The sequence below is a fragment of the Phaeoacremonium minimum genome (assembly GCF_000392275.1).
Source record: "Phaeoacremonium minimum UCRPA7 unplaced genomic scaffold PA7_03_scaffold_129, whole genome shotgun sequence".
Classification (NCBI taxonomy): domain Eukaryota; kingdom Fungi; phylum Ascomycota; class Sordariomycetes; order Togniniales; family Togniniaceae; genus Phaeoacremonium; species Phaeoacremonium minimum.
In genome coordinates, this window is record NW_006921036.1 from 139,480 (window position 1) to 166,634 (window position 27,155).

The 27,155-nt window shown below is 50.8% G+C and overlaps 7 protein-coding genes across 7 annotated transcripts; 4 read left to right on the forward strand and 3 right to left on the reverse strand.

Annotated features, from left to right (window-relative positions):
* Window positions 1-579: 579 nt before the first annotated feature.
* Window positions 580-1,403, reverse strand: UCRPA7_1736 (putative cwf15 cwc15 cell cycle control family protein; the record flags this gene model as incomplete). The annotated part of the gene is made up of 3 exons (XM_007914315.1): window positions 580-709; window positions 763-1,316; window positions 1,371-1,403. The coding sequence occupies 3 exons, from the start codon at window positions 1,401-1,403 to the stop codon at window positions 580-582; spliced, it is 717 nt and encodes a 238-aa protein (XP_007912506.1).
* A 247-nt stretch (window positions 1,404-1,650) lies between these two features.
* On the forward strand, window positions 1,651-2,584 carry UCRPA7_1737 (putative exosome complex exonuclease rrp45 protein; the record flags this gene model as incomplete). Its single annotated transcript, XM_007914316.1, has 2 exons — window positions 1,651-1,814; window positions 1,867-2,584. The coding sequence occupies 2 exons, from the start codon at window positions 1,651-1,653 to the stop codon at window positions 2,582-2,584; spliced, it is 882 nt and encodes a 293-aa protein (XP_007912507.1).
* A 10,280-nt stretch (window positions 2,585-12,864) lies between these two features.
* Window positions 12,865-13,257, forward strand: UCRPA7_1738 (putative cell wall biogenesis protein; the record flags this gene model as incomplete). The annotated part of the gene is made up of 2 exons (XM_007914317.1): window positions 12,865-13,133; window positions 13,188-13,257. 2 exons carry the CDS (start codon window positions 12,865-12,867, stop codon window positions 13,255-13,257), a joined length of 339 nt encoding a protein of 112 aa, XP_007912508.1.
* Window positions 13,258-13,421: 164 nt separating this feature from the next.
* UCRPA7_1739 (putative duf1682 domain protein) lies at window positions 13,422-14,914 on the reverse strand (the record flags this gene model as incomplete). The annotated part of the gene is made up of 3 exons (XM_007914318.1): window positions 13,422-13,794; window positions 13,856-14,756; window positions 14,842-14,914. 3 exons carry the CDS (start codon window positions 14,912-14,914, stop codon window positions 13,422-13,424), a joined length of 1,347 nt encoding a protein of 448 aa, XP_007912509.1.
* Window positions 14,915-20,263: 5,349 nt separating this feature from the next.
* Window positions 20,264-21,787, forward strand: UCRPA7_1740 (putative catalase-3 protein; the record flags this gene model as incomplete). The annotated part of the gene is made up of 3 exons (XM_007914319.1): window positions 20,264-20,629; window positions 20,677-20,884; window positions 20,937-21,787. The coding sequence occupies 3 exons, from the start codon at window positions 20,264-20,266 to the stop codon at window positions 21,785-21,787; spliced, it is 1,425 nt and encodes a 474-aa protein (XP_007912510.1).
* Window positions 21,788-22,889: 1,102 nt separating this feature from the next.
* UCRPA7_1741 (putative nucleoside transporter family protein) lies at window positions 22,890-24,353 on the forward strand (the record flags this gene model as incomplete). Its single annotated transcript, XM_007914320.1, has 2 exons — window positions 22,890-23,089; window positions 23,147-24,353. 2 exons carry the CDS (start codon window positions 22,890-22,892, stop codon window positions 24,351-24,353), a joined length of 1,407 nt encoding a protein of 468 aa, XP_007912511.1.
* A 340-nt stretch (window positions 24,354-24,693) lies between these two features.
* On the reverse strand, window positions 24,694-25,790 carry UCRPA7_1742 (putative inositol-pentakisphosphate 2-kinase protein; the record flags this gene model as incomplete). The annotated part of the gene is made up of 3 exons (XM_007914321.1): window positions 24,694-25,038; window positions 25,114-25,295; window positions 25,355-25,790. 3 exons carry the CDS (start codon window positions 25,788-25,790, stop codon window positions 24,694-24,696), a joined length of 963 nt encoding a protein of 320 aa, XP_007912512.1.
* Window positions 25,791-27,155: the final 1,365 nt, after the last annotated feature.

Here is a 27,155-nt window from a genome sequence, read left to right on the forward strand (position 1 = left end):
CCAAGAAAGGAGAAACCGTGTGCAGCGTTGCCTACATCAAGAGGAAGCCAGGACTTACGCCAGAACAATTCTATCACCATTGGGAGCATATCCACGGCGAATTGGTAAAGCCGTGGTTCAAGAAACATGGATTCATCTCGTACACTCAGGTATGGAAAGCTCACTGACTACACAAAGCTGGGCTCGGCTTGCTAAGCTTGATCATGGTCAGATGCTGAAGTGAATAGGTACATGCTACACCGGCCCTAAATAAAGATGCCCAGCCAATTGGTCCGGAATCCCAATCAGTGTCTCCTCTAGCCGAGTTTGACGGCTGTGCAATCATGGAGGTTCCAAGTTTCGAGATTTTCGCGGCGGCGTTCAGCGACGAGTATTATGTGAATGTCATCGCTCCAGATGAAGAGAGATTCATCGACAAGAAAGTGGGCGTGAATAGAACTCGTGGAGAGGTCAAGAGAATAATGTAGTTATTTAGAGAATTGGGACCAACCAATGAAGATTTATATTGACCGTGAGAGAACGCCATGCTATGGGTATCGAACCCTTGATATATCGATCTAAGACACCTATCCCGGTCTCCTATCGTACGTACTTGCTCATGAATCGCTTATGGAAATCGGAACGCAGTAGATCATTGATGAATTCCTTCTTCTTGCCCTTGTCTTCTGTGCCACGAGCTTGGTTTTTGAAGACAACGTCATCGTCCCATCTGTGACATGTTAGTTTAAGTAGATAAGAGTGAATAGACAATGATTGTATTACCTTCGCTTGATGTTGAAGTCGGGTTTGTTTAGCAGTGGATTGCCAAGAGCGATATCCCGCTCTCTAGCCTCCTCTTCTGCCGCGGCCTTCTCTCTCTCCTCTCTCTCTCTCTTCTCAGCCCGTTCGCGCTTTACTCTCTCAAGCTCACGCTGCAGCTCAGCATCGTCGTCTGAATCATCGTCGCTATCCTCTTCGCTATCGACATCCTCATCGTCTTCTTCCGAATCATCCGCATCGATATCTCTCGTCTCCTCTAATATGCGCCGCCGTTTCGCCTCCGGGTCTTCTTCGTCATCGGCTTGTGATGCGATCTCAAGAGAGCGCTTGGTGCCACCTGCCGCAGGTTCAGGGCTCTCTGAGGTATCTCGCGCAGGAGCACCACCATTCAACTTGGCAAAGTGCGCCGCCTCGGCGGCAAGGAGCTCGGCACGGAGATCACGCACCTCATGGTCAGCATCACCACCTTGGCCAGGCTTTCGGAATTTGAGCTGTGTATGCGCGGGGAGGAGGCGTTGATGGTAGGCAGGGCCTCGAAGCGCCTCTTTTCCACGGGCCTTTGAGAATCGTCAGCGACCAAAGAGTGTTCTATATGTTGGAGTAAAACTTACGGGATCAAACGTGGGCCTATGTGCGGTCGTCATTATCTGCAGGCGTAGATACTTGCGCGTTTCAATGCTGTGAAGTTGCTCAGAGATGTCGCAGGTCAAAGCAGAATGGTAGATACCGAGAGGATGGCGAACCCCTGCAAACGGCACCCTCACCGCCCGGCAGAAACAATCAATTTCCATCTTGGCGGGCTGCCCGATGCATACCATCACAAGTACCCCACATCGAAAAAGATCCAGCAATGAATGAGGTCACGTAAATCACAACACAAAAGCGCCTCCGATGCCTCGAGAAGCAGAACCTTCTCTCAATGAGAAGTCTTTTGTCACACAGGCTCTACAGGAGAACCTCAGGACTGACGGGCGTGAAAACGATCAATACCGGCCATTCGAGCTCGTCTTCGGCGACGAGTATGGCGTCGCCGATGTCAAGCTAGGCAAGACCAGGTGAGCATTTATTACTACTACGAAAGGGAATATTCTCCTGACAGCTTCCCAGGGTCTTAGCCAAGGTGTCTGCCGAGGTTACGGTACCGTATTCAGACCGACCATTTGATGGCATCTTCAACATTGTAACGGAGCTGAGCCCGATGGCATCCCCGGCTTTCGAAGTCAATCGACCGACCGAGACCGAGGTGATCCTGTCGCGAATGCTGGAGAAGACAGTCCGGAGATCGGGCGCACTAGACGTTGAATCACTCTGCTTGATTGCAGGCCAGAAAGTCTGGTCCATAAGAGTCGACTTGCACGTCCTGTCGCATGATGGCAATCTCGTCGACGCCTCATGCGTGGCGGTTGTGGCGGCGCTAAGGCATTTCAAGAAGCCTGATACGAGTATGGAAGGAGAGGTGGTCACGGTGTATACCCCAGCAGAGAGGGAACCCGTTCCTCTGAGTTGGCTACATTCACCATTCTGCATCACATTCAGCTTCTTTGGAGACGAGGCAGAAATAGCGCTCCTGGATGCCAATTGGTTAGAAGAGCAGGTTCGCATAGGCAGCTGCACAATCAGTCTAAATCGCCATGGAGAGATCTGCCAGATAGCCAAGCTTGGCGGCGAGCCCGTGGATGCTGTGATCCTATTGCAATGCACGAGCGTTGCCCTCACGAAAGCGAAAGAGCTATCAGATTTCCTGGACCAAAAGTTGCTTGAGGATGCAAGGAGGCGGGACAAGGGGGGTCTCATGGCTGAGCTGTCAGCAGAGAATGCAAGGTGAAGAAGTACTGGATAGGTTTCAGTATAGACAAAACCAAGATACCCCAATTTTCTTATCAAATCTTGTCTGAAAAGGCCTTGTTCTCTACATTCTGTACCCAAGACTGCTGTCTACGCTAACCCAATCATACAAAATGCCATGGTAACGCGCCAATCTATGCTACCAACTCCTGGAAAAGCATTCCCTTGTAACCTTTGAACGCCATTGACGAAGCTCATCTCATCACTGGAGGTCGAGACTCCTTGTTCCATTTCACTCGTGACCGGACCCAGTCCACTGCTTCCCTTACACCTGTGCCCGTCAATGCAGAGACTGGAAGAACTCGAGAGTCGCGAATACTGTGTGACTTCTCGCCCTCAAATACTTTCTTCACCAGCCCTTCCTTGATCCTCACCACCTCAACGCAGTCCTCTCTGTCTTGCTTATTCGCCAGTATTAAGACCGGCACTCCTTCCGTTTCAGAATTCTGCAAGACGTCTTCCAGCACGAGGCGACACTCGTCCAGTCGACCGCTGTTATCTTGCTCGAGGTTACCGTCGCCGATATCTGTGCTGTCGATGATGAACACAATCGCATGACAACTCGCATAGTAGCTCTGCCACAGTTTGCGCAGGCTCAATTGTCCTCCCACATCCCATATCTTCAGGTACATGTCGGGTAATGTGATTGTCGAGACATTTTGGCCAACAGTCGGAACAGTATTCAATTTCGGATCGGGACTGCCTGGGAGGAAGATTGATTTGACTTGTTCGTGGAAAGTCGTCTTGCCGGCGTTGTCTAGACCGAGCAGAATGACCGAGTATTCTGCGACGGTGGTCAGCTCAGGCGCAAGGCGCGCAAAAGAGGGTCGACGAACCTTCTTTACTTGTCGCAAGACGGTATAAGCCCTTGGCGAGGTGATACATATTGAAGCCGGTTCGGGACGGGCCAGCGCCAGGTGCTGAATCGTCGGCTTTGAAGCTCTGGAGTTCATCACAGAAAAAGATGAGACGTTGCAGGCTGTCGCAATTAGAGCAAATGCACAGGCACCAAATGAGCTAGATCGGCGCCAGCCTCCACTAGAGACCCCAGAATCGAGCCGCCAATAATTGAGTACCCCACTGAAACAAGGTGGTGGTTCGGCACGAAGCCTTGGAATTTGCAGGGTGCCTTGACGATAAGGCGCGATCGACCAGGGTACCTCAAGGAAGTACCTACCTGCCACCCAAGGCCGAAGGGCTCGACCTTGGAACGCGTACACGACCAACACCAACCTCTCGATCTACAAACTTGAAAACCACAACGTTGACGGCTTCCTTTTCAAATCCCATTCTGAAGACTTCAGGGTGATTTTGGGACGATGGCGCCAGTAACGCTTGATCCACAAGTTAGGTATGTATAGCTCAAGCTCAGCTTCATACCCGATGATGTCACTGCTTCAACTCAGAGAGCCCAGGCTAACTATGCTGGACCAGATACACGCCGGCGGTTGTGGTTGCATCTCATCTCTTGACAGTGTCATATTTGACGTATACAACCGGCCTTGGTCTTTACCGCTCGTATAAGAACCTGTCGCCGTCTCAAGATGTCCGCTTGCGTTCAGAACGCCGCAAGAAACTCATCCCAATATTTGCTGGGTTGGCGCTCCTTGGGCTAGTCATAGCGGGCCATTCATCTCTTTCCTATGCGACTCTCTCCTATCGAGTTTGGGCAAACGAAAGAGGCATTCGAGTACCGAATAGGTTCGTCGAATACATAATCTTTGCCTTAATGCAAGGTTCTAATATAACCCCAGTATCTTCGGCGGTTCTGTGAACACAACCGACTCATCCAGTGCTGCGCAATGGCAAATCTCTCGCTGGCTATCTGACGTCCCAGTCTACGCGGACGCTTTCGAAATTGTTGTAGAGAAAGCTCGTCGATACTGGTGGGGTCAGCAAATCGACCTCTCGATGGTAGCTTGGAGTTTCCTTCTCGCTATCGAAGGCCGCCGTCGTCGAATCCCCTTTTTGTGGGCTTATTTGTCCCTTGCCCACCTCGTCAGTCTCTCCTATGCACAGAACTTGTTCTATGTCGCTCTTCTCCTGACACCAGCTCCACTACCGGCTGCGGCTCAGCCATCGACAAGGTATGATCATTGCAAACTGGATATGCGAATCCCCACTGATTGTATTAGATTAAGCCGCGTTGTGGACAAGCTATTCCCTCCTCGACCGGCGAACTGGTGCGCCAATCCTGGGCTCTTTCTTACGGTCCTTCTATTCAACTACCTCATCATTTTCTTGCTGCCATATGGCACTGGAACGCCGTCATTTACTACAGTAATGGGTCTGGCGCGCGCTCTTACATTCGCCCCTCTCCTGATCCAGAGTGCTGTGCCCGAGTCTTGGGGAACGGTGCACCCTCATCCTCATAAGGCATATGGTGCCTTCACCGATCTCTTCCGACTCGTTTCAATTTTCAGCGTCCTCCTGCATGGGAAGGCATCCTTGGTTGGACTAGCATACAATGTGCCTGACGCGCACTATCACCGGCACAGTGCACTCTTACCTTGGGATGTCGAGGAACGTTCAAAATGGGAGCGGACCTCGACTGCAGTAGGAAAAGTTCTAGGCTCAACGGCAGATCATCCTCTGGTTGCAAACGTTGGCCGTGATGTCTTATTATGCGGTCTTAGCCTGGGCCTCTGGGCTGCCGTGCGTGGCCTCGATGCTAGCAAGATCTTGGCGTCCACCGTGCCGTTGTACAAGACGGGTCTAGAATCTGAGGATCACCAAGCTACAAACTCGGCAGATGAGACAATTGCCGAGAGGCCACCTTCCGAAGAAAGCTCTGTCAAGGCCGAGTCGGAGCCATCATCAACCGTTCGGAAAAGGGGTAGGGCCTCGAAGGCGAAGGGGAGCAGTGCAGATGATGCAGGCGATGCTGTGGCGCCGTCGTCGAGCACCAGGCGGCGAGGGCGCCAGCGAAAGATCAAAGCAGACCCCGAAGAAGAGCCCGGTGACACGTTGTACAAGCCCAGTTCCGCGGTGGCGGCTAGTGTTGCAGAGGGCGACGTGATTCCGGTAGATGGACTCGACTGGGAGTCCGCAGCCCTTGCTTGGGGTCTCACAGCCTTTGGAGGCCTGGGATGTGGGAGCGCCGGTGTATTTGGTGGCGAGTGCATCGCGAGATAGGCCTTTGCGTCTTGACTTATTGATGTCTTATGCGTGGGTGTTTTAGGCAACAGGAAGGAAAAGAGTATTAGGTGAATATCTACGGGTATAAGCTGGACTGTGCTCAACCAGGCCGTTTAGGATGTGCACACGACAATCTCTATCCCATGCGTGCAGAGTCGTGTAAGTTCTAGGTAAAGGTCATTGTTAGTACTTTACAGCAGTGTTATAGGCTCATCACGTATACTTGACTAAAATGAAATGCCATTTAAAAGCCTAACGGTCATGTCGAGCTCACCTTGTCTCAGCCACAACCTACCAACCTGAGTATTGCTTTGTGGCTAGAACGTACGTAGCTGAACCAGCCCATGGTCCAGTCCTGTGGTCTGGAGCTGCCGGCAGCATCTTATCAAGCAGAATGCAACCTCATTATCGAGAGGGTCTTGAATGTGAAAGGCACAGGCGTTCCAGATGGTTACTGTGCAACACCCCTGTCCGCCTGTGACGTAGTTCGTGCAGCCCCGCTTCCGATTCCAGATCTGCGGGCACCCCAAACGGGAGCCGTTGATGGCGCAAGAGAGGAGGACCCTTGGAATCGAGCCACCATTCACACCATCCTTTCACCAAGCAGCCACCCATTAATTAAGGGCAGCTATCTCCTCACGGCCGCCCCTACAGTACTTAAGGTCGATGGCTTACGGCTAGCAGATCGTTGGTCTGCGTTGGATCTCGCTCCCCATGCATCCTGACGCACTATTAGTTCCTCATATTATAAGCCCTTTACCCAATCACCCTTCCCCAGTTTTTCCTCCGCACATCAGACGTCTAGAACAACCCAACTCGAGAGGACTGAGCTCTTCAGATCCACCATCCCACCATCATCTACACATCTCGCAATGGCGATAAAAGACTTATTTTCGCGGAAATCCGTGTCGTCAAGCTCCTCGGGCGGGCAGACGGAAGCCACTACAACTACGACAAACACCAGCGATGACGCCGGCCAAGAGCCTGTCTCGCCGACCGCACAGCGGCCCAGTAACCGGCTTGCAAAGACGTGGAGTTGGCGGTCGAATAGGGCATTCAAGGAGGAGAAGAAGCCCAAGCCCAAGCCCAAACCACAGAAGCAGCGGCTACACCCCAGCGAGCGTCCGCTGACGGAGATGAACCTTAGACACCAGGAGATCCTGAGCTCGTTCACATTCAATTTCGGCAGGAGGAAAGGGAGCAACGGCGGCCGCAGGAGCTTCGCCAGCGGTATCAGCCCTGGAAACTCGAGGCAGGGGAGCTTAGACCAGTCTGCGGGTAGTCCGGGGATGGGGCCGGTACGAGGAGACAGAAGAGTCAGCTCGTTTGCGCACGATGTCCCGAGAGAAGATCCGAGAGCTGAGGCGGATGCCGAGTCATAGGCTGGATCAGCCCAGGTTCAGATGCTGCTTCAAGGAAAGCTCGGTTGGCATTTCGCCTTTGGCTGAGAGTTGTTTAGTCGAGGCTTAGAATATCCTTGTGGTATTTCTGATGGCAAGGTGCGCCGTGCGCGAAAAATTGGTCAAGAAATGCCAAAAGGCAATGTATTATTTGTAGACATAGTGCACAGCGAGCACAGAACAGCAAGAAGCAACACTTTGATGAAGTCGAACTTGTACGGGCTTTGGAAAATTAGAGTTGTCGTTTACTTCGGCTGTCGAAATTGTAATTGAGCAGCAAATGTTGTCCCGCAAGCAGTCCCACATTGATGATTCGAGGAGTGCACTTGAGTGTTGACCGAAGAGAAGAGGTTTGGATGGGAAATGTTTTGAGGTGCTGGGTGATCAGTGGCCCCGCCAGACAGGAGCCCATTAGCTCAGTGCTCCCCTTGATGATGATTCCCGCGCGGGAAAGACTAATGCTAGTTATGTTTAAGCCTGACTGTTCCTATCGTATTTTCCAGTACACGCTGGAATACCTCTTGAGTTTTGTACCTTTTCAAGTATATTCAATCAATATGAGGACTTCAAACGGCTGTTGGACTTGCCGGATACGGCGCAAAAAGTGCGACGAAGTGCGGCCGGTGTGCAGAGTGTGTGCTACCCTCGATATCACTTGTCACTTTGACCACGTCAAGCCAGCATGGATGGATGGAGGCGCGAGGCAAGATGAGATGGCGTATATGGTCAGGCTACAGGTCAAAGCCATGGCCCGGCGCAATCGCGCTCGACGCGAAATACACCGCGCGGGTAAAAAGACAGGTCCAACCGATAAGGCGAGCGGCATCGGGTCCTCACACGATGGGTCTCCATCACGAGCGTCAAGTGTGCCGTTGGTATTGGATTCCAGTAGTGGCCTGGATGATGGCGTAACCGACACAGACACTGCAAGCTTTGCCACACCCGCCTCACGACAGCCAGCGTTAGGTGTCCATGGCTCGGTTGAAAGCAACTCCTCTGACACAGTCAGGTCTCAGATTGCCCCTTTATTGTCATTATCTGCTATCCACGGTGCTTTCTACCTCGATTACCTGTTGATCTTCCTCTATCCATTTTATCAGCCTTCCGGTCGCCAGGGCGGAAGAGCATGGATCCTAGAGCTGCTGACAACCAGCGCTGCCTTCCAACAAACCATTCTGCGTTCCAGCAACTACTTTTATCCGCTTATTTGGCCAGCTGAATCTCGTCTGGACGGCGAAACCCAAGTGAATAAGATGACACATACTGAGGATCCCTTCACTGCTTTGAGTCAGTCATTGCAGACGCTTCTCAGTGTCACAGACATTAGCCAACAGGCGCATTGTGCTAGTCGAGTCCTGACAAGCATCATACAGATCCATAGATACGAAATCTCTATCTCTAATTTCAGCAACTGGAGAACCCATTTAGATGCTGCCGTGGCCCTTTTTACACAACTCGCCGACGACCCCTTGGATAGAGCCGACAGTGAGGATGAATCGGATGAGGATTATTTGATGAGCAGTCTCAGTATCGTTCCCAGACGGATAAATTGGCCAATGAGGGGGACAGGTGTCACGTTTACTACACAGGAGGCATTGCGTTTCTCTGTGGGCCTTATGCTGTTCGATGATATCGTGGCGGCCGCTAGCTCGCGGCAAGAGCCTCGACTTTACCCGTATCACGAACAGTTGCTTGGAGGTGATGATCCTGGTATTGAGCTCGAGACAATTATTGGGGTCAAGAGCTGTGTCTTGAAGAGCCTTGGTGAGGTTGCCACGCTAGATGCAAAGAAACAGCACGATCAGGCGGCGGGAAACTTCGATGGAATGGCATTTGCCAAGCGTGCCTCTATGCTCGAAGGCTCTTTGACCATCAATCTCGGAGAGGTTTTGAGATCGATCTCACTTCCCTCAAACCCTCATCCAAAGCAAAGAGAGTGCCTGGAGGAATTCTACAACCCCTGCTATGCACGCTACACACGTGAAGACAGTCGCCTGGTCTCGCAAGTTTGGGCCCATGCAACCATGATCTACTTGATCACCGTCGTATCAGGGTGGCAGCCAGGCAATATCAAGTTACGACATCAAGTTAATCTCATAGTTGCGCTGTTAGATGGCGAGGTCTCTGCCTCGCTATTACGCGCAATGGCATGGCCGTTTTGCCTCACAGGCTGTTTTGCTGACTCCCTTCAAAGACATCGGTTTCGTAGTATGGTAAGCAAACTCCAGCCATCGGCAGTCTTTGCCAACGTTCACAAGGCACTCGAGATTATGGAGTGGATATGGCTACAAGGATGGGGGTATGAGAGTGGCAGCCAGCGTGTGCCCTCTCATTGTGATCTTTCTGCATGTTTCCGAAGCCAGAACGATTTGCCCTTACTTGTGTGACTGGTATGTATGGCGGCAGCATGGCGAAAGACTCTGAAGGTCTGATGTATAGGGGGCTGTGGTCAGGGTTAATACGATAATGTACGATCAACTGTGCAGGTCATTTGTACTGACTTAATATCGTCCAAAATTCGAATAAATGTGCAACTTAATATGACTGGGAGTTTCCTAAGTCCCAACCACTAATTAGTGATCACTATAGTTACTCTCTATTGCATAGTTGGATCTATCAGCAATCAGTATATCACTCGTGTGGTCCTGACTCAGACAGGCTTTCCGTACGGAATACGACTAGTTTACACTTGATCGGTTTCTCTCTTTCTTTTGAGGTCGGTGCAAGTATCTCTCGTAGGCCCTGTTCTTGCTTCATTTGTCCCTGATAAACGGCCGATTAGCCATGTCAAGAAGGACGTTAATTTCCCGCGCGGGATAGTGTTTGCCATAACTGAACAGGTGCCGCTTTGCCTGAGAATGTCCACATATAAAGGAAATGATATCAAAATTGGCAGTAAAGTCCAATTAGTATCTCAACTTTCTCAAGTCCTCATAAGCTTGCAATCGAAACTCATCCTCGGACTAACCACAATTTTCAGTCTCCTTTCTGAATCTTGCAATTCCGTGACAACACAAACAAGGCGGGAAAGGCAAGAGTTCCAATGGAAGTACTTGGATTTCGTGTTCTTCCTAAGACACCAGAGGTTGCCGAAGCACGCCGAACCTTGACAGACAAATACGCCAATATTGCACAAATCTCCCAACTGATCTTCGTTCTCGGTATTCCACTTTGCAGGCTGACGCTTGCTCGCCTGACAAGACCCACAAACCCCGAGCTCAGGGATGGAATGAAGAAAGAACTTGACGCAGGTCTGCGAAAGCTGAACTCTACGCTTATTTCAGTTGGCGGGGCCTCTGGTGTAGGTATTGTTTGGGCTATATGGCTATTCTTACTCTGTTATATCCAAACTGCTCCAGGTATGATATGTTTACTTTCGCATTTCCGAATTCTAGCTAACAGGCGCTGTCATCATGTCGCAGACCTCATCCACCTCATCAGACGCTATGGACTAGTAGCTGCCTCCCAACTACCATTGCATATCCTCTTGTCTACGCAGCACAAGGTCTCGCCGATTTGGTTTCTGGTCAGAGGTTCATACAGATGGAGCATGGCACTTCACAAAACAGGCGGAAGAATTATAATTTTCTTCTTTGGTCTTCACAGTCTAGGCTACAGCGGCATCTTCATCCAAAGCCACATGTTTAGCACCATAGCCCGACAACCACAGATGATGGTTGCCATCATGAGCGCAGCCATATTTCTGATTATCGGCGCCACCTCCATCAGCGCGTTTCGGCTGAGACGGTACTCGTTATTTCACAGGATTCACTATGTTGGATCCATCATTGCCATTGTTCTTCTCTTTTTCCATAACAGCTATATTAGAATGTATTTAGTAGAGAGCTTGGTCGTCCTACTTCTCAAATACATAGCCAGGACATGGACTACTGTACTAAAAGTACTCTAATTTAACACCACATTTTTATTGACACTTCACTTTGATGACTGTATAATACATCTAGCACGTAGGCTCTTGGGGGAATATTATGTGTCAATGGCTGTATTATCACATAAAGCTGGAAGCTACCAATATGGTTAACAAACAAGCCGATGAATTTATTCGGCTTCGATAGCTATGAGCCGTTCCAGCCTGAATTCAGAACTTGACATAGCCTGTGCCTGGGACGAATGTTGCATGCCAGGGTACGTCCTGCTCTTGTTGAGCTAGACTCACGAAGAACTGCCCATGTGCTGCACCATCGAGTCCCATTCCTCCCATGTTGCCATCAGCTTGGCGTTGGTCAGCATAGAAGAACCTGACGAGAACATATTAGCACTTGTCTTTGGCTACTGGACATGGTTCTAGTCGTTGCTGGTACTGACCGCATTCCCTTGCTCGCAGACGTCATGTCGGCAAGATGAATCCAAAACGAGGACGCCGACTTCCCCATGCCTAACGTAGCAGAAGCGGGCACGGGCACCGGTTGAATATTCATCTTGTTGCCTGTGTATATAAAGGTCTTTTTTGTCCCTTCAGGAAGCTCTCTCCATCCATCAATAGCTTGTTGCGCGGCAATAAACGGGCCAAGGGTGTTGATGTTGATATCACCGACAAGACTTTCTTGGGCAAGCGAGAACATGTCGTCTTCTACTGGGGGCACCGTTCGTGCTGCGGCATTCCAGACAACCACACTAGGAGAGGCTCTCCATTCGTTCTGAACTCGTTGAAATATACCCGGGATCGAGCTGAGGTCCGCTAGATCTGCTCTGAGGGACAAAAAGCCATCACTTGTCGTGCAGTCGGATCCAGACCTGGACACCACAGCTACCTTATAGCCACTTTTCAGAAATTCTTTGGCAACTCCAGTTCCAACTCTGGGACCAACTCCAAATATAAGTGCAACCAGGTTAGATGACATGTTGAGCAGTTGCTGTAAGGGTACAGTAGCTTCGTAAAGAGAGTTGTGAAAACAAGAGAGAGAGAGAGAGAGAGCACGGAAAGCAGCTTTTGAGCAAGGGACAAGTGCCTCATATAAACATTCAACTAAGCCCGAGGAAGTTTTCAAGGATCCTTGTCTCTCGCTGTTGGCAATCGATGGAAACATTACTACCGGGTCGTCGTGTAAGTCCTAAGCCGCGCGGGAAAACAACTCGCAGCACCACGTTTTGCCTGGAAATGGGGTGCCGTCCATTTGTCCCTAATTGTGGTGCTTTACATGAAAACAGCGGGAGTGTCTTCCTTGATTGCCAATAAATATTCTAACTTCATATGATGTCTCCTCGATGTCGTTGGTTTCTCTGCGCCGAACATAATCTTTGATGTCCAAAGAAGGTTGTAGTGAACATTTCCGAACTCGAGTGTGTCCATTGTTACGAGATCTGATATTCTCGCTTTACTAAGCTATGAATGTGCTTTCAGTTACCTATTTCCTAGAGAGAGTATATATCATATTTCATAGCAACAGCCTATCAATTCATGATCTTCCATCTACTATTCAAGAAAGTCGCTGTATTATACATGAGATCCGGCCTTTTAACTGTTAGGCGCCTAAGAAGGCCGGCCCCACGCTACGCGGCCCCGAATTTAGAAATGGGAATTAGCGGGTAACAGTGGGAACGACATCATGAAATCTCGCAACCATCCCAAATGATCCTCACAAGCCCATGCCATTTGGCTCGAAGTACCGAATCGATCTTCAAGAGGAATCACCTGGTTTCGAATACGATCTCGCAAATCGGTCGTCCGCCCGCGCCAGCATTACACGGCTATCACACCAAGATGGATTACTCATCGATTCAGACACCGGCAGCTTGCTATGCGGATTTCTGTCTAATCCCAGTCGGAACTGGGAGTGTTTCCGTTGCGAAAGAGGTCGCCGAGGTGCAGAAGCTCCTCAAGGCCAGTGGATTAACATATACCATGCACTCTGCAGGTACAACTGTAGAAGGAAGCTGGGACGAAGTTTTCAAGGTCATCGGTCAGGCTCATGCACTCGTACACCAGACCGGCTGTGTACGGGTTCAAAGCTCCATGCGTGTCGGTACTAGGTATGCTGAATACGGTCTTTCTTGAGAAATTCACATCTACTCACATTCGCGCAGGACCGACAAGAAGCAGACGGCAGCGGACAAGGTCAAGAGAGTAGAAGGCTTACTGGCAGGCAATGAGTAAAGGAGTGGGAAAGAGCCATAGACTTAATAATGAGCTTCGCCATGAAGATGCTCAATACAATGCGATATTTCTACATTTTATCCAACTATATTAGACACTTTTGATCATCTACTATTCTGTGATCTGGACAGGTCACAACAAAGCAGGTTCTCCGGTATATTCAACTATGCACGAGTTGTTTGCTTCTTCATCGACTTGCGCATCTCCTTCTCACGCTCCTTCTCCAGGTACTTCTTCTGGCCCTTAGCATCAAGAGCACTGAGCTCTTGGTCACGCTTGAGCTTCCTGGCTTTTTCCTTCTCAAGTGCTCGTTCTTCGGTCTTCTCTTCCTTATCTGCCTTTTGGATCTCTTTGACAGTTGCGTCTCGGACGGTCTTGACCTTGCGCATGACTTCAGGGCGGAAGTGGGCTTCCTTGACCAGAGCATCAGACAATCGGATGAAGTACTTGAAGATCGGGAGGAGCTTCTCGTAGTTGTTGTCGGAGGGAAGTCGGTACTTCAGGAAGATTCGCTTGCGCGGGGCCGTCTCATCGAGCCTATATCGTACGTGGATTAGTTTGATTGGACAATACCGTTCAGTAGGTTCTCGTAACTTACGTCTTAGGCTTATCAACGGGCTGGTCCGTAACAATCAAGTAATCCAACAGGTCACCAGCGGCCTTCGCAGCCTCAGCAAGCTCAGAAGTCAGGAGCGCCTCGGTGATCTCTGCGCTCTCTGTCATCACAGTCAACCAGTTGGGAAGCTTGGCGTTATCCTTGGTGAAGGTAATTGAGAGATCAAATCGATCATCACGAATCTGCTTCATTTGCTCCTTGTTGACAATGGCCCAAACGAACCCGTCATAGGCGCTCTTAGAGTCCTTGGAACGGAGCTCCGCAGCCCCCGGGAGTCCTGGCACAGTCAGAGCCTCTTTTCCATCGAAAGGATAGATAACGGCCTCCAATTTGTCTTCAGGGGCCGGGAAGCTGTCGAAGAATAAGCCGAGCCCGGCCTCGACAAGAGTCACGATCGGGTTGAAGCGGCGGATAAGTGTAAGCTTAGCATCCAGGAACGCGATGTTCTGTCGGCCGGTCGCATATGTCGCGAACTCGAACAAAGACTTCTCCTTGAGTGCCCTCTCGGCGTTGGCCTCGTTTGACTCGGCGAGATCCTTCAGAAGCGCATCGCTCTCCTTGTCGGACGAGATAGACGGAATGCCACTGAAGCCAACCAGGGCAAACTCCGAGGCAAGAACTCCAGCGTTAGCTTTCACCCATTTGCGGGCTTTGCTGCGGTTCAATCTAGCGCCAACAAGGTGCAACGTCAGGATGACAACGATGGCAGTCAGAATGAAACCTTCCAATTTGAAATCATTCAACGTGTATCGCTCATCGAGCCTGTACCATTTGGTATACGGTCGACCCGTAGCCGCTGGGGCGTTGAAGCCGAGGCCGCCTCCTCCTTGGACACTGGGAGAAATTGGCTCAGGAGATGGAGCACCTGCAAAATCGGCGAAGTCTGCTCAAGTAGCCACGAGGGCACGTCATCAGCCCAAGCTCCAACATGGTCGCAAAGCAATCATTGATGCGCCAATTGCACTTACCAGAGTCCGCAGAGGGGACTGCAGTCGCAGACGACTTGCTGCCTCCAAAGAGATTGTTGAGCACGTTTGCCATGGCTGCTGTTCCTTATGCTGTCCACAGCAGGCTGCAAGTGTGTCGCAAGAGGTTAACTTTACCAGGTTCGAGCTTTCGAAATTGGGGCTTTCTCCAACAGCTTTCATGGTCCGTGCCCAGCCCCGGACCCACTTTGTTCACGTGCTCAACTGTAAGTCATCAGGAAGTGGGGCAGTCATGCGTCTGGCGAACCAGTGGCTGCTCAGGTAAGCAGTTGCCCAGTCAACAGGATTTGAGGCTCGAAAGTCAACATGGACGACCTGCGATGGCTTGGTGAACCTCCCAAACTGAAGATATACTACGGCAAAGATTGACGAGCATACGACGCATCACCAGACCTTCAATCCATGGGTAATGTCTCTGTTATAGCACAATGTCTCGGGCTTCATCAGTCAGGACGTATGGCAAAAAGACAACGAAGGCACGGGCTCGACGGCTCCTGGAGGAGATACCCGTGAACATAGCCAATACACATTTCGATGATGATCCAATGAGTAGCCTGGCCAACAAATTCAGTACAATACGCATTGACGATCAACAAGAAGAGAGGAATAAGGAACCAGACGTGGTGTCATCTTGCACAATACCAACCATTGAGCAATCCCAAAAGAAGGATGATCACGAAGAGCCGAATCACGAATCAGCGCAATATATTCAGGGGGACCGAAGAGAACCAAAAGGGCTCCGAGTGCTCAGTTGGTTGGATGTATGTCCGATTGGGGACCGAATTGAGAAGATCGCAGAGGCATCTTATGCAGAAGTCTATCGCATTACAAATGAGCGAGGAACGAGTATCATCAAAGTCATTCGCCTGGATTCGCCAATCAAGCCCAAGACAAAGGCCCAGATTAAATCAGGTCTCGTTGATGAAGAACCACACTGCGAAGATGATCTTATAGGCGAGCTGAAGATTTCTGAATGGCTGGCCGACATTCCTGGATTTGTAGTATACAAGGAGCGGTACCTCATTCAGGGGAAAACCACTCCAGCGCTTCTTGAAACCCATCAATCCTTCCACAAGAAAATGAAGCGACAGGATCCCGACCGCATTCAATTCTACCCGTCGCCAAGTCGATACCTTGACGACACCAAGTTTCTTGTCGTTGAATTAGGAGATGCTGGCATCCCTCTGGAAGATGTTGCGTTACAATCGACTGATCACTTGTGGGATATATTCTTGAATGTAGCTGTAGCCCTGGCAAGGGCTGAGGATCAGATCAATTTCGAGGTAAGTTCTATGCTGATAATCACTCAGATGATAGTTACTTATTGTCAACAGCATCGTGATCTGCACGAAGGTAATTTATGCATCCGGCAGGTTGCGCCACCGAGGCAGAGAGCGAAAAGTAGCTCAGCATGCCAATTTGGCTACTCTGGGTTGGACATCACAATCCTAGACTACGGACTTTCTCGAGCTCAAGATCTCGTTCAGGATGAAGAAGACAAGCCAATCGCATTCGACCTGGAAAAGGACCTCAGTCTCTTCACAAGCAATCATGCAGCGCAATGCAAGGTGTACAGGCAGATGAGGTCTTTCCTTCTCACGGGCGACCGCATTCAACTGCCCCCAGACCAGCACAATAAACCGTATGAAATTGGCATCAACGGTCGAATTTCATGGGAGCAATACAATCCGTACACAAACGTACTGTGGCTTGCTTATCTCTATCAGTACCTCACGAAATATTTCGGGGGAGACAAGGCGGACCTGATGAGATTCAAAAAGTTGACAAAAGAGATGTGGACACACCTGAACCCTGAGGCGCCGCCTGAGATTCTGTCTTTTTCCAGCGCTTTTGATATAGTCCGATTCGCTGTTGATGCTGGGTGGATCACCGAGCATCAACTCATGGGAGATAAGAGCGAACTACAGGATGCAGATTGTGACGAAAGCTGCAATGCTAGCATTATTGAAGTACCGTTGAATGATGAAGAGCCACATCTAAGGAGGTCACCGCGGCGTCGGATACGGCCATAAAACTAATATTATTACCTCGATTCCTCTAAAGGCATCATTTAAGGAGACTTCATAGTTTATGACGAATGATCATGATAACGATTTTAGCGTAGCTCAAAGCAGCCGTTAATAGAGCTAGAAGATAGAAACATAATTGATGTAAGATAAGGAGTGGACAGCAGATACCCAGAATAACCGCGCCGAGTCAGACCCGATCAATGTCGCAATCCAGAAATGTCGTGGTACGTAGACAATCATAGACCAGACTCCAGGCGAGTACGCCGAGAGGTTGAATCAGGGGTAATAGAGCCCCTGTCCAGCCACCGACAGTACTATTGGCTCGGGGATATGCCGCCAACGGTCTGTCCCGCGTGGTGGCTGTCCAGTGTAGCCGCCTACAACCAGGCTGCAGACAAACCCAGCACCTTGGAACTAATTAGAATAGAATTCTACTCTGGATTCGGTACACCAGGTTTTCCTCAAAAGGCGAGACTCCGTCACACCCGGAATTCAGAGCAAACCCATTGAGTCTTGTCAGACTGAGCAGGGTGCTGCAAAGAACGGCTATTGGAGGTGTTACCGACGCCAAGTACGTGACAGTGAAAGCATGCAGCTTGTTCACCGTCAAACCTTGGCATAATGGCCTCATTCTGATGACTCTCTACATTCTAGAACTTTCAAACACCTAAAATAGATCATAAACTGAAGGTTCCGCTCTCTTGAACATTCGACTGCGGATTTAGAGATATATGCCAAGCTCGAGGAATTGTTGAGCAGACCATCTTGACTTCTACGACTCTCCACACCATCAACGTCAATTTTACAGTCGTAGGATGCAAGCCCCTCTGACATTAAGCGTTCTTATATCCGATAAAGGTAATCTCAGGCTCTCAAAAGGAAATTCTCGGCCTCGTCGGCTATGCGATCCGTAATTGCGGACAAGAGAATCTGCGGTATAGCCCGGATCCACCGGGTCTCGTCATCAACGATTTTCGGGCAGTCCCCGGCGCAATTCGATCTTGAATCCCCAGAGATCTTGGCGGCAGATCTTCTCCCCACACCTATTCGACTCATGAAATCAAATCACTGCTATTTGAATTATCTAGACTCTCAGGATAATGTATTGGCACAATTGATGAAATTGGCAATTGAGCTTGCGTGTTCACAAGGTGCAACTATTTTAGAAGACGACTGGATCTTGGCGGCGTGACGGAGACATACAGCTGCAGGGTAAAAGTGATCTGCACTGCATATTATTTGCTCAGGGCTTCTGATGTAACTCGATCATCCCTATTGCCGAGCTGTGGGTGGATGACAATGTAAGCTTCGTCCAATCCTCTTTCATGTTTAACAAATGCGCCGAGTGCGGTGGACGAAGAGCTCTTGGATGCCCAAGCCAAGTCCGAACCTAGTTCATTTAGGAACCTCTTGGTCAACCCCCCCCCCCACGACCCGGTTACAATCGCAGCAATCGAGGACGGTCTGCTTGCTGGCCTAATTGTTTACCGTAAGCCTCAGGCTCTGTTATGTTAGCAATCCGCAGTCACTGTCGCACAACATGAACCTGAACAAAGCCGACTGGCTTGGATGTCTTTTTGTTTCACAGGTAAGCTTATGACATCGCACAGCTACACTTATTAGGCGAACAAGTCCAGACCAGATTTCCTTCTGAATTGGAACAGGAAGCGTAACTTCTTACTGAGGCGTCTGATGACGAGCTTCACCGACTCAAAGCTAATGCTCCGTCAATCCTTTGCAGAGGTATCCAACAGGCTATTTTGACTAGGCCAAGCTGATCACATTGACTCAAGGAAAGCATTTGCTCGCCACACGGAAGTCGTCCGTTATATGGATCCCTTCACGTCTGCCAAGACCCATTTCGGTCTGTGTTTTCGGCAGTCGCGCAAGACTACAAACACGAATTTCCTTTCTGAACATTGTCTGGGGCTCATTGTCCCAGTCTTTGTCAAAAGCAAAATACTCTCGGTATATTACCTGAAGAGAGCAAAATTTTGATAGGTGTATGAGTACTTGTCTTGCCAGGGTATACAAGAACGTGTTTGTATAGCTATGGATCACCTGCAGTGTCGCAAACAAATGCATGCTTTCCATAAGTGCCGTTCGGTATACCCACATGCCAGGGGTTCTTCACCATCCCCGGTCTCTTCGAAATCGATACTCCCTTGGCATACCTATCTAAACCTTGACTTTGGATCCACTCCGAGCTTCGAAGACGCAATCGGGGCTCGTGAGGAGAACCTGGTCAGACATTGGTCCTAGTTAAATGTGATGGGGCATCGTTGCTAAAAACAGTGCTCAGGTTGCGGCACAAGTGATCTGGTTGCATGTTGATTGCTCTCTCAAGTCCAAATCTTACCACCAGCCAGTAGTGTCGCGCTTGTATCAGCAGACAACTCGTGCGAATATGCAAGTACGCTCACGTAGTTCGTGTGACCGTGCTCCCATAGCTTGGTCTAGTTGACCAAGTCTATGACATACTTTTGCCTTCCTGTAAGACTCAACTATAAGTAGTAGGTTGACGACGCCCCGTGAGCGATGTTTCTTGCTCTCCACTCGTAAGACCTAGCAAGGCTTTGTGGTCATCTTGACTCTGCTGTCGTCGCATCTTCTTGTAATTCACCGTGTGCTTCAACATCTACATCATGCGCTCTCTTTCCCTTCTCACTCTAGGGACTTTTGTGAGACTCGTCATCTCGCAATGCCCGTTCGCTGACCCGGCTGCTCTCCGAGCTCGGGGGCAAAATACTGGTGCTATCCCTACACAAGAGTTCAATGAGCAGTTCGAGATAGATGATAGTGATGTCTACCTGACTTCTGACGTCGGGGGCCCTATTGGAGATCAGTTCAGTCTGAGAGCAGGGGAAAGAGGATCGACATTACTCGAAGACTTCATCTTCAGACAGAAGATAACTCACTTCGATCATGAGCGTGTGCCTGAGCGTGCTGTCCACGCCAGAGGCGCCGGAGCTTATGGTACCTTCACAAGCTATGGTGACTTCAGCAACATCACTGCTGCATCGTTCCTCAACTCTCCCGGAAAACAAACTCCAGCGTTCGTTCGTTTCTCCACTGTTGCGGGATCCAGAGGCAGCCCAGATACAGCCAGAGATGTCCATGGTTTCGCCACAAGATTATATACCGATGAAGGCAACTTCGACATTGTGGGCAATAACATACCTGTCTTCTTTATTCAGGACGCCATTCGCTTCCCAGACCTTATACATTCGGTGAAACCCAGCCCGGATAATGAAATTCCTCAAGCCGCCACAGCGCACGACTCGGCATGGGATTTTTTTAGTTCACAGCCCAGCACCCTTCACACTCTGTTCTGGGCTATGTCTGGTCATGGGATTGTTCGTAGCTACCGCCATATGGACGGCTTTGGTGTGCACACATACCGCTTCGTGACAGATGACGGATCCTCCAAGTTCGTCAAGTTTCATTGGAAGACAAAGCAGGGCAAAGCAAGTCTAGTGTGGGAAGAAGCGCAAGTTCTATCTGGCAAGAATGCCGACTTTCACCGGTCAGATCTCTGGAATGCCATCGAGTCTGGAAATGGCCCTGAATGGGAGCTAGCTGTCCAGATCGTGGATGAAGACGAAGCACTAGCTTTTGGTTTCGATCTCCTCGATCCTACAAAGATCATTCCCGAGGAGCTTGCTCCTCTCCATGCCATTGGTCTCCTGAAGCTGGATGAAAATCCTACGAATTATTTTGCCGAGACAGAACAAATTATGGTAAGCCAATATGTTTCGTGTAAGAAAAACTACTAACAATGACGCAGTTCCAACCCGGTCACATTGTCCGAGGTATCGACTTCACAGAAGATCCTTTGCTCCAAGGTCGGATCTTCTCGTACCTGGATACGCAGATTAATAGACACGGCGGGCCAAACTTTGAGCAGCTTCCGGTCAACCGTCCTCGAGTCCCTTTCCATAATAACAACCGAGATGGGGCTGGTCAAAACCTGATCCACAAGAATATCTTTCCTTGTAAGTCATTCTCTAAGTCTCAGCTTCTGAGTCCCCGTGCTGACAAACTCAGATTCACCTAACACCCTGAACGGTGGTTTCCCAGCTCAGGCGGACCAGGCAAATGGAAGAGGTTTCTTCACTGCTCCGCGGCGCCAAGCGAGCGGCAATCTCGTCAGAGCCCTTCCCGGATCGTTTGATGACCACTGGTCCCAGCCACGACTGTTCTACAACTCTCTGACACCGGTAGAGCAACAGTTCTTGATCAACGCGATCCGTTTCGAGACTAGCCACCTCAAGTCTGCTCAGGTGAAAGAGAATGTTCTTACTCAACTCAACAGGGTCAGTCATGAGATTGCCGTTCGCGTCGCTGATGCTTTGGCTCTGACGGCTCCCGCCCCTGATCCGACTTACTATCATGATAACAAGACAGCATTCGTCTCAATTGTGAACAACACTCTGCCGACGGTCGCAACATTGCAGGTTGGCATCCTCGCTACAACCAAGTCGCCCTCGTCCATATCAGATGCTGCCGCTCTGAAGGCTCGGTTCGGTAACGATGGCGTCGAAGTTACTGTAATTGGTGAGACCTTGATCGACGGGATTGACCAGACTTATTCTGCAGCTGATGCCACATCCTTCGATGGCATCGTCGTAGCAGCTGGTGCAGAAGAGCTATTCAAGGCAGGGTCGGCTTCTACCTTATATCCTATTGGTCGTCCTAATCAAATTCTCCTCGACGGCTATCGCTGGGGCAAGCCTGTCGGCGCTTTAGGTTCGGCCACGGCGGCTCTTGGGTTGGTTGGGATTGGCGAGACTCCAGGAGTGTTTGCTAATAGCACCGATGTCGAGGGATTTGTGTCTGTTTTCGAGACGGGCCTGAAGACGTTCAAATTTATCGATCGCTTCCCACTTGACTCTTGAGACACAGGTTCAGCAAAGTAATTCATTGCCAACGATGGGCATTCAGGTGGCGGAGAATAGTCGTAATGTATGAGTTAATAGGGCCTAAAGACTCTTAAGAACGGCCTACATATGATAGACCGGTGAATCGGTGAGAAGAATCTCACGAGACTCGGGACCAATCTGTGATTCTAAATATTGCTATCTCTTGTATGCTCAGATCACAACGAATATGAAGCATGCAAAACATACTTGCATCGCATCAAGACTTTGTCACGTGTAAACGGTCGCATAATGGGCCGGTCTATTCCCTATTCTGTTTATAATTGGAAGTCGTACGTGTCTCCAGATATGAGCAGGTGTGTTGTTTCTCCAAGGTGAATCTACAGTAATAACTCAGCCTTGATTGCAAGGCTGAAGACGCCTCGTCCGGAGGTGTCCCTTTGTCCTGGCCAGCTGTACAACATGACAAGAGCGCATCGAGTAACAGACGATGGGCTATCGGATGCTGTCCCACGTTGAGCCTCGCTGGCATTGGATCGACGACAGCTGCAAAGGGCCGGGGCCGGGGCCACGCACCCCACCTAACCCAATCTTCCCGCTAAGTGTGGGGGCGGGTATGCCTGACGTATAGGGCGATTTTAGGCTTAAAAGCGCTGGCTAGGCGCCCAGTCCCGCTGCTGAGTGAATTAGCGTCGCCGCAACTGGACGACCGGAGTCCTCCGGGTTCCGCTGACTTACCACCGTTTCGGAACATCGCACCGTGACGCACCATCACCTTGTGACCCGCCAAAAAGCTCGCGACAGTACTCACAGCACGCGTCCGCTACGCCTGACACGGCGTTTATGACTTCACAGCACATTAGAGGCCATATTTAGCGTGCTTGGGGCTTGCGACGCCTTGTAAACTGCCGCACGTTCAGGCTTGGTGGTGGCGGTGGACGTCAGAGGATCTCGATTCGAAACCCACGACAACATAGAGGCATACGCTGGCGCTCGTCTTTGCCCCAAGGAGAGGGGCCTATATCAAGCTCACGTTCGCTGCTTGCTACCGAGAGACACGTTGATGCGCCCGAGATAACCACCCGAGCCCCAAAGAGCTGCCTCTGAAACTCCGCCGACAATGGACTCCATCAAAGGACTATTCAGGCCGGCTAAGCCAGAGCACCACGATCCGCTCGAATATGCTCCTCTTACGGAGGAGCCGCGGGAGCTCGAGGGTTCGACGGACCAGGAGGGCGAGACATTCGAGAGTGATGTTCCTTTCTCATGGTTTGAGTACTCTGTATTCGCCATAATAGGTGTTGCTATGCTTTGGGCTTGGTATGCCATTCATCCTCTTAACGAGACAAAGTAACCATTTGCTGATGACTTTTCCAGGAACATGTTCCTTGCAGCCGCTCCTTATTTCCACAGTCGATTTATTGCGGATGACTGGATACGCGAGAACTTCCAGTCCGCGATCTTATCCGTCTCGACCTTTTCCAATCTCGCTGCAATGCTCATTGTCACAAACATACAACGATCTGCCAACTACCCTTGGCGGATAAATACTGCGCTCGTTCTGAACACAACAGTCTTCACCCTCTTGACCATCTCGACAAGTTGGTTCTTGGATGTGTCTCCAGGGTTGTACCTTGCTTTCCTCCTGCTTATGGTCGGGTGCTCCGCTTGTGCAACTGGGCTCTTTCAGAACGGAGCCTTCGCTTTCGCTGCTAGCTTCGGACGACCGGAGTACACACAAGCCATTATGGCCGGCCAGGGTGTCGCCGGTATTCTGCCGCCGCTTGCACAAATGATATCGGTGCTCATCGTCCCGGACGGACCACCACCGCCGCCGCCGCCGCCTGGCCAAGGACCCGAGAAGCAGGATATCCCGGTAGGCACCTCGGCCTTCATCTACTTCCTCACGGCGGTAGCCGTCTCCGCCACCGCCCTGGTCTTCTTCGTCCCGCTAGTCCGGCGGCACAACCACATCATCGAGAACCGCATGGTGTACGAGCACATGGAGAGCAGCGTGCACAGCATCCACGAGGCCGAGCAGCTGCACCGGCGGCAGGTCAGCCTGTGGGCGCTGTTCCGCAAGCTGCACTGGCTGGCGGCGGCCGTGTTCATGTGCTTCGTGGTGGCCATGTTCTTCCCCGTCTTCACGGGCAAGATCTTCAGCGTCCGCGGGCCCGGCGCCGGCCGCCTCTTCCAGCCGCCCGCGTTCATCCCGCTCGGCTTCTTCTTCTGGAACCTGGGCGACCTGGCCGGCCGCATGTCCACCATGCTGCCGTTCGGCACCACGCACCGCCCCGTGCTGCTCTTCGCCTTCAGCATCGCCCGGCTGATGTTCCTGCCGCTGTACCTGCTGTGCAACATCCGCGGCCAGGGGGCGGTCGTCAACAGTGATCTGTTCTACCTGCTTCTGGTGCAGTTCCCCTACGGACTGACCAACGGCTGGCTGGGCACGAGCACGATGATGGCAGCCGGCGAGTGGGTCGACGAAGGGGAGCGGGAGGTGACTGGCGGTTTTATGGGGCTTTGCCTCGTGTCAGGCCTCACTGTAGGCAGTTTGCTCAGCTTCTCGGCTGCTGGTATCTAAGCACACGGTTTTGGATAGACAAACGACTGTTGGCGTTTGGAGACTCAGGTTTCATATAGCATATTATACTAAAAGGGCAACTGGGATCCGGGCCTTCCCAGTAAGGACAGCATTCACAATAGGCGTTACACAAATGTATACATTTTTGGTTGAGCTTGCTTTAGACGTCTCCCTGTTGTAACTGTAACAATAGTCTTCCTGAAAGGAACCACAGGGTGGCATGTCCATAATTTTCTTTGTGTTGCGAATATCTCATGACAGCTATCCTCGTATCATACAGTAATCTCCATAGTCATACAACCCAACGCCAAGCATGTCTACCTCCATTTTAATAACCATGTCAATTCGTGCCATAGATGCCTCCAATCCTCGGTGGTATAAGCATGCAATCAGTCTCCTGAAGTGGCGTTTCCTTGGCTTCGTAGAAGCCGCCATCGATCAGGTTCTGCTCCATGGCGCGCCAGTAGTCTAGTTTGATATCCCAGTTCTTCTTGTCAAGATCACCGAGCTTCGCAGTGACTCCCCGACCTGGCTCTTTGGGTATCTTGAGATACACCGTGCAGTCTCGCAAGGTCATTGCCACTTGGAAAGCGGCATCGTGGGCCGAGACGTTTAACGGGCCGCCTGGATCGAGCCGCACCTGGTTGGCCCGAAGGATTTGCAAGACATTCTCTGCACCGAGCCACTGGTAGCAATCCTTAGTCTGCGACAGTCCTGGTGCAAAGGAGGTTGGCAAGTCAAAATATCGTAACACTCTGACTGACTGCTCCGTGGTCGATGCGAGGAAGTTGAGTGGGCAGAAGATAGGTTTTCTTTTGCCTTTCTCGACATTCCGCAACGCTTCTCTGGCGCAGTTTCGACACCGTATTGCTGTCTCGGGGGCATTTGGGGATTGTGCCAACCATTTCGGTTTGAACTCCCGTATTATATCTCCATCTCCCGCTATTGCGCCACGTTAGTTAGGTTGACGAACGGATTTAATGGACCAGGCCAACACATACTCGACCTCATGTCGTCCACAAGCATGCCATAAGTGACATCTTCAACCTGCGAGCCAACAAAGTCGTCTCTACGCTGCGACTCTCGCTCATGCAGAATTTCATTCAGCCGTGCAACAAAGAACCCATTATCCTCGGGCATCCGCACGAGAGACTGATGTACCAAATCTCCTGGCCGGAAAAGGGGCTTGATTTGCGATTCCCAGAAAGCCTGCTGTTCAGCATACGGGAAGGTGCCCTTGCCAGCCTTGGGGACTCGCAGGAGCTTGTCCTGAAAGGCATTGGCGAGGCTCGTGTCAGTGGTAGGCGGTAGCTTGATAGCAAAGACGACATTCGCGGCGCCTTCCCCAACATATACGGCCTCCGCATCTTGCGGTAGCTGGGGTGGACGAGGCTGCACGTGCTCTGCCACCCCTGAGGCAATACCCATCGTACTCATACCTAATCAGGTATTGAGAGAGTATGTCGCCCGGAGCAGATCGGGGAGACTGTGCTTTTGGAGACGCTAGCTGCAGGTGGTGCGGGTTGGACCTGCTGGCCAATGCGAAGATGTGGAGAAAAGGGGACAGGCGAATTAGTTCCTCCAACAGTACACCACAGATGATTCAAGGAAGAAAGAGCACGCGATAGAGAGTGCGTTGCGTAGTGAAGATGGCTGTGGCGGCGACTGTTAATTGTCCTTTGTATTTAATTGCCATTTCGGTGAGACGGCCGTGAGGTTTGAAGCGAAACTCGATGACACCTCGATGTTCTCTTGTTGGAGATTCAATCTCTCATCTAGGCAACTGAAGGCAACCGCGACCGATCCAGTACCTAGGTATGCCTGGATATTGAAACAATAAGAGGAAGGCGCTCCTCACTTGAGGCGCTCAAAGGTAACACAGGGTTTCCAGGGAAGGCGCCAGTGGTGGTAACTTGCATGAGACGGACGAAAATTGACATTGGCATCTACCAACTGCCAACGACAACCGGGCTGGGCCTACTGCATAAGAGGTAAGCCCACCTACAATTAGGACCAGTCAGTCATTCATTTGCTGGTGCTATCTCACCGAGCTAAGGAGCCTTCAAACCGGCTACAGTTAGGTAGTTAATTGCAGCAAAATCTTGTTACTGCGCCTGACTGTGTCCACTAGTAGGTATCGGCTCGTGATAGCCGTTTCTTTGTGCTCCAAGCAAGGAGTTTCTTCCGTGGACAATCATGGAGGGAGCCTTGTACCCTTGGCTAAACTTCTCATGAAAGGCAGACTTGCGATGGATGAATGATTAAGTCAGCTTGCTAGGTAACGTTAGTGCTAACTGGGTATAGGCAGCCCGCAGCACCTCGGCCTCTGTCATCTCAAAGACTGTGATTGGATTTTGGAGCGATAGTTTCCCAAAGGAGAAGAAGCAGACCACCTGTGCATCGAGGATTGCCTCATTGATGGATGATCCGGATCAGCTAGAAACAGAGAGGTGCCTTTTCCACAGGCTGGCGGGATTGTCCTTGTCCCCGACCACAGCGACCAGCCCGACCGGGACGCTGACGGTCCCTAGAAATTATCTCGACTGCGAATGGTTCCTGCGCCGGGTGGCCCCATCTTCCGAGGGCCATCGAACCACAGGCGAAGACTCCGCCGACTTAGAATCATGTCTGGATCCTTTCCCCGCACTGCCATTGCCCCATGCCCGGACACTCCCTACGCAGTACTGGTATTTGCCCGGCTGGTGCATCTCAATCTCACGCGACATCAGGTATAAGAAAAATCGATATACATCTGGGGTCTGTCCATGTGTCTCTGCAGTCTATTATCTCTGAAATACTGCC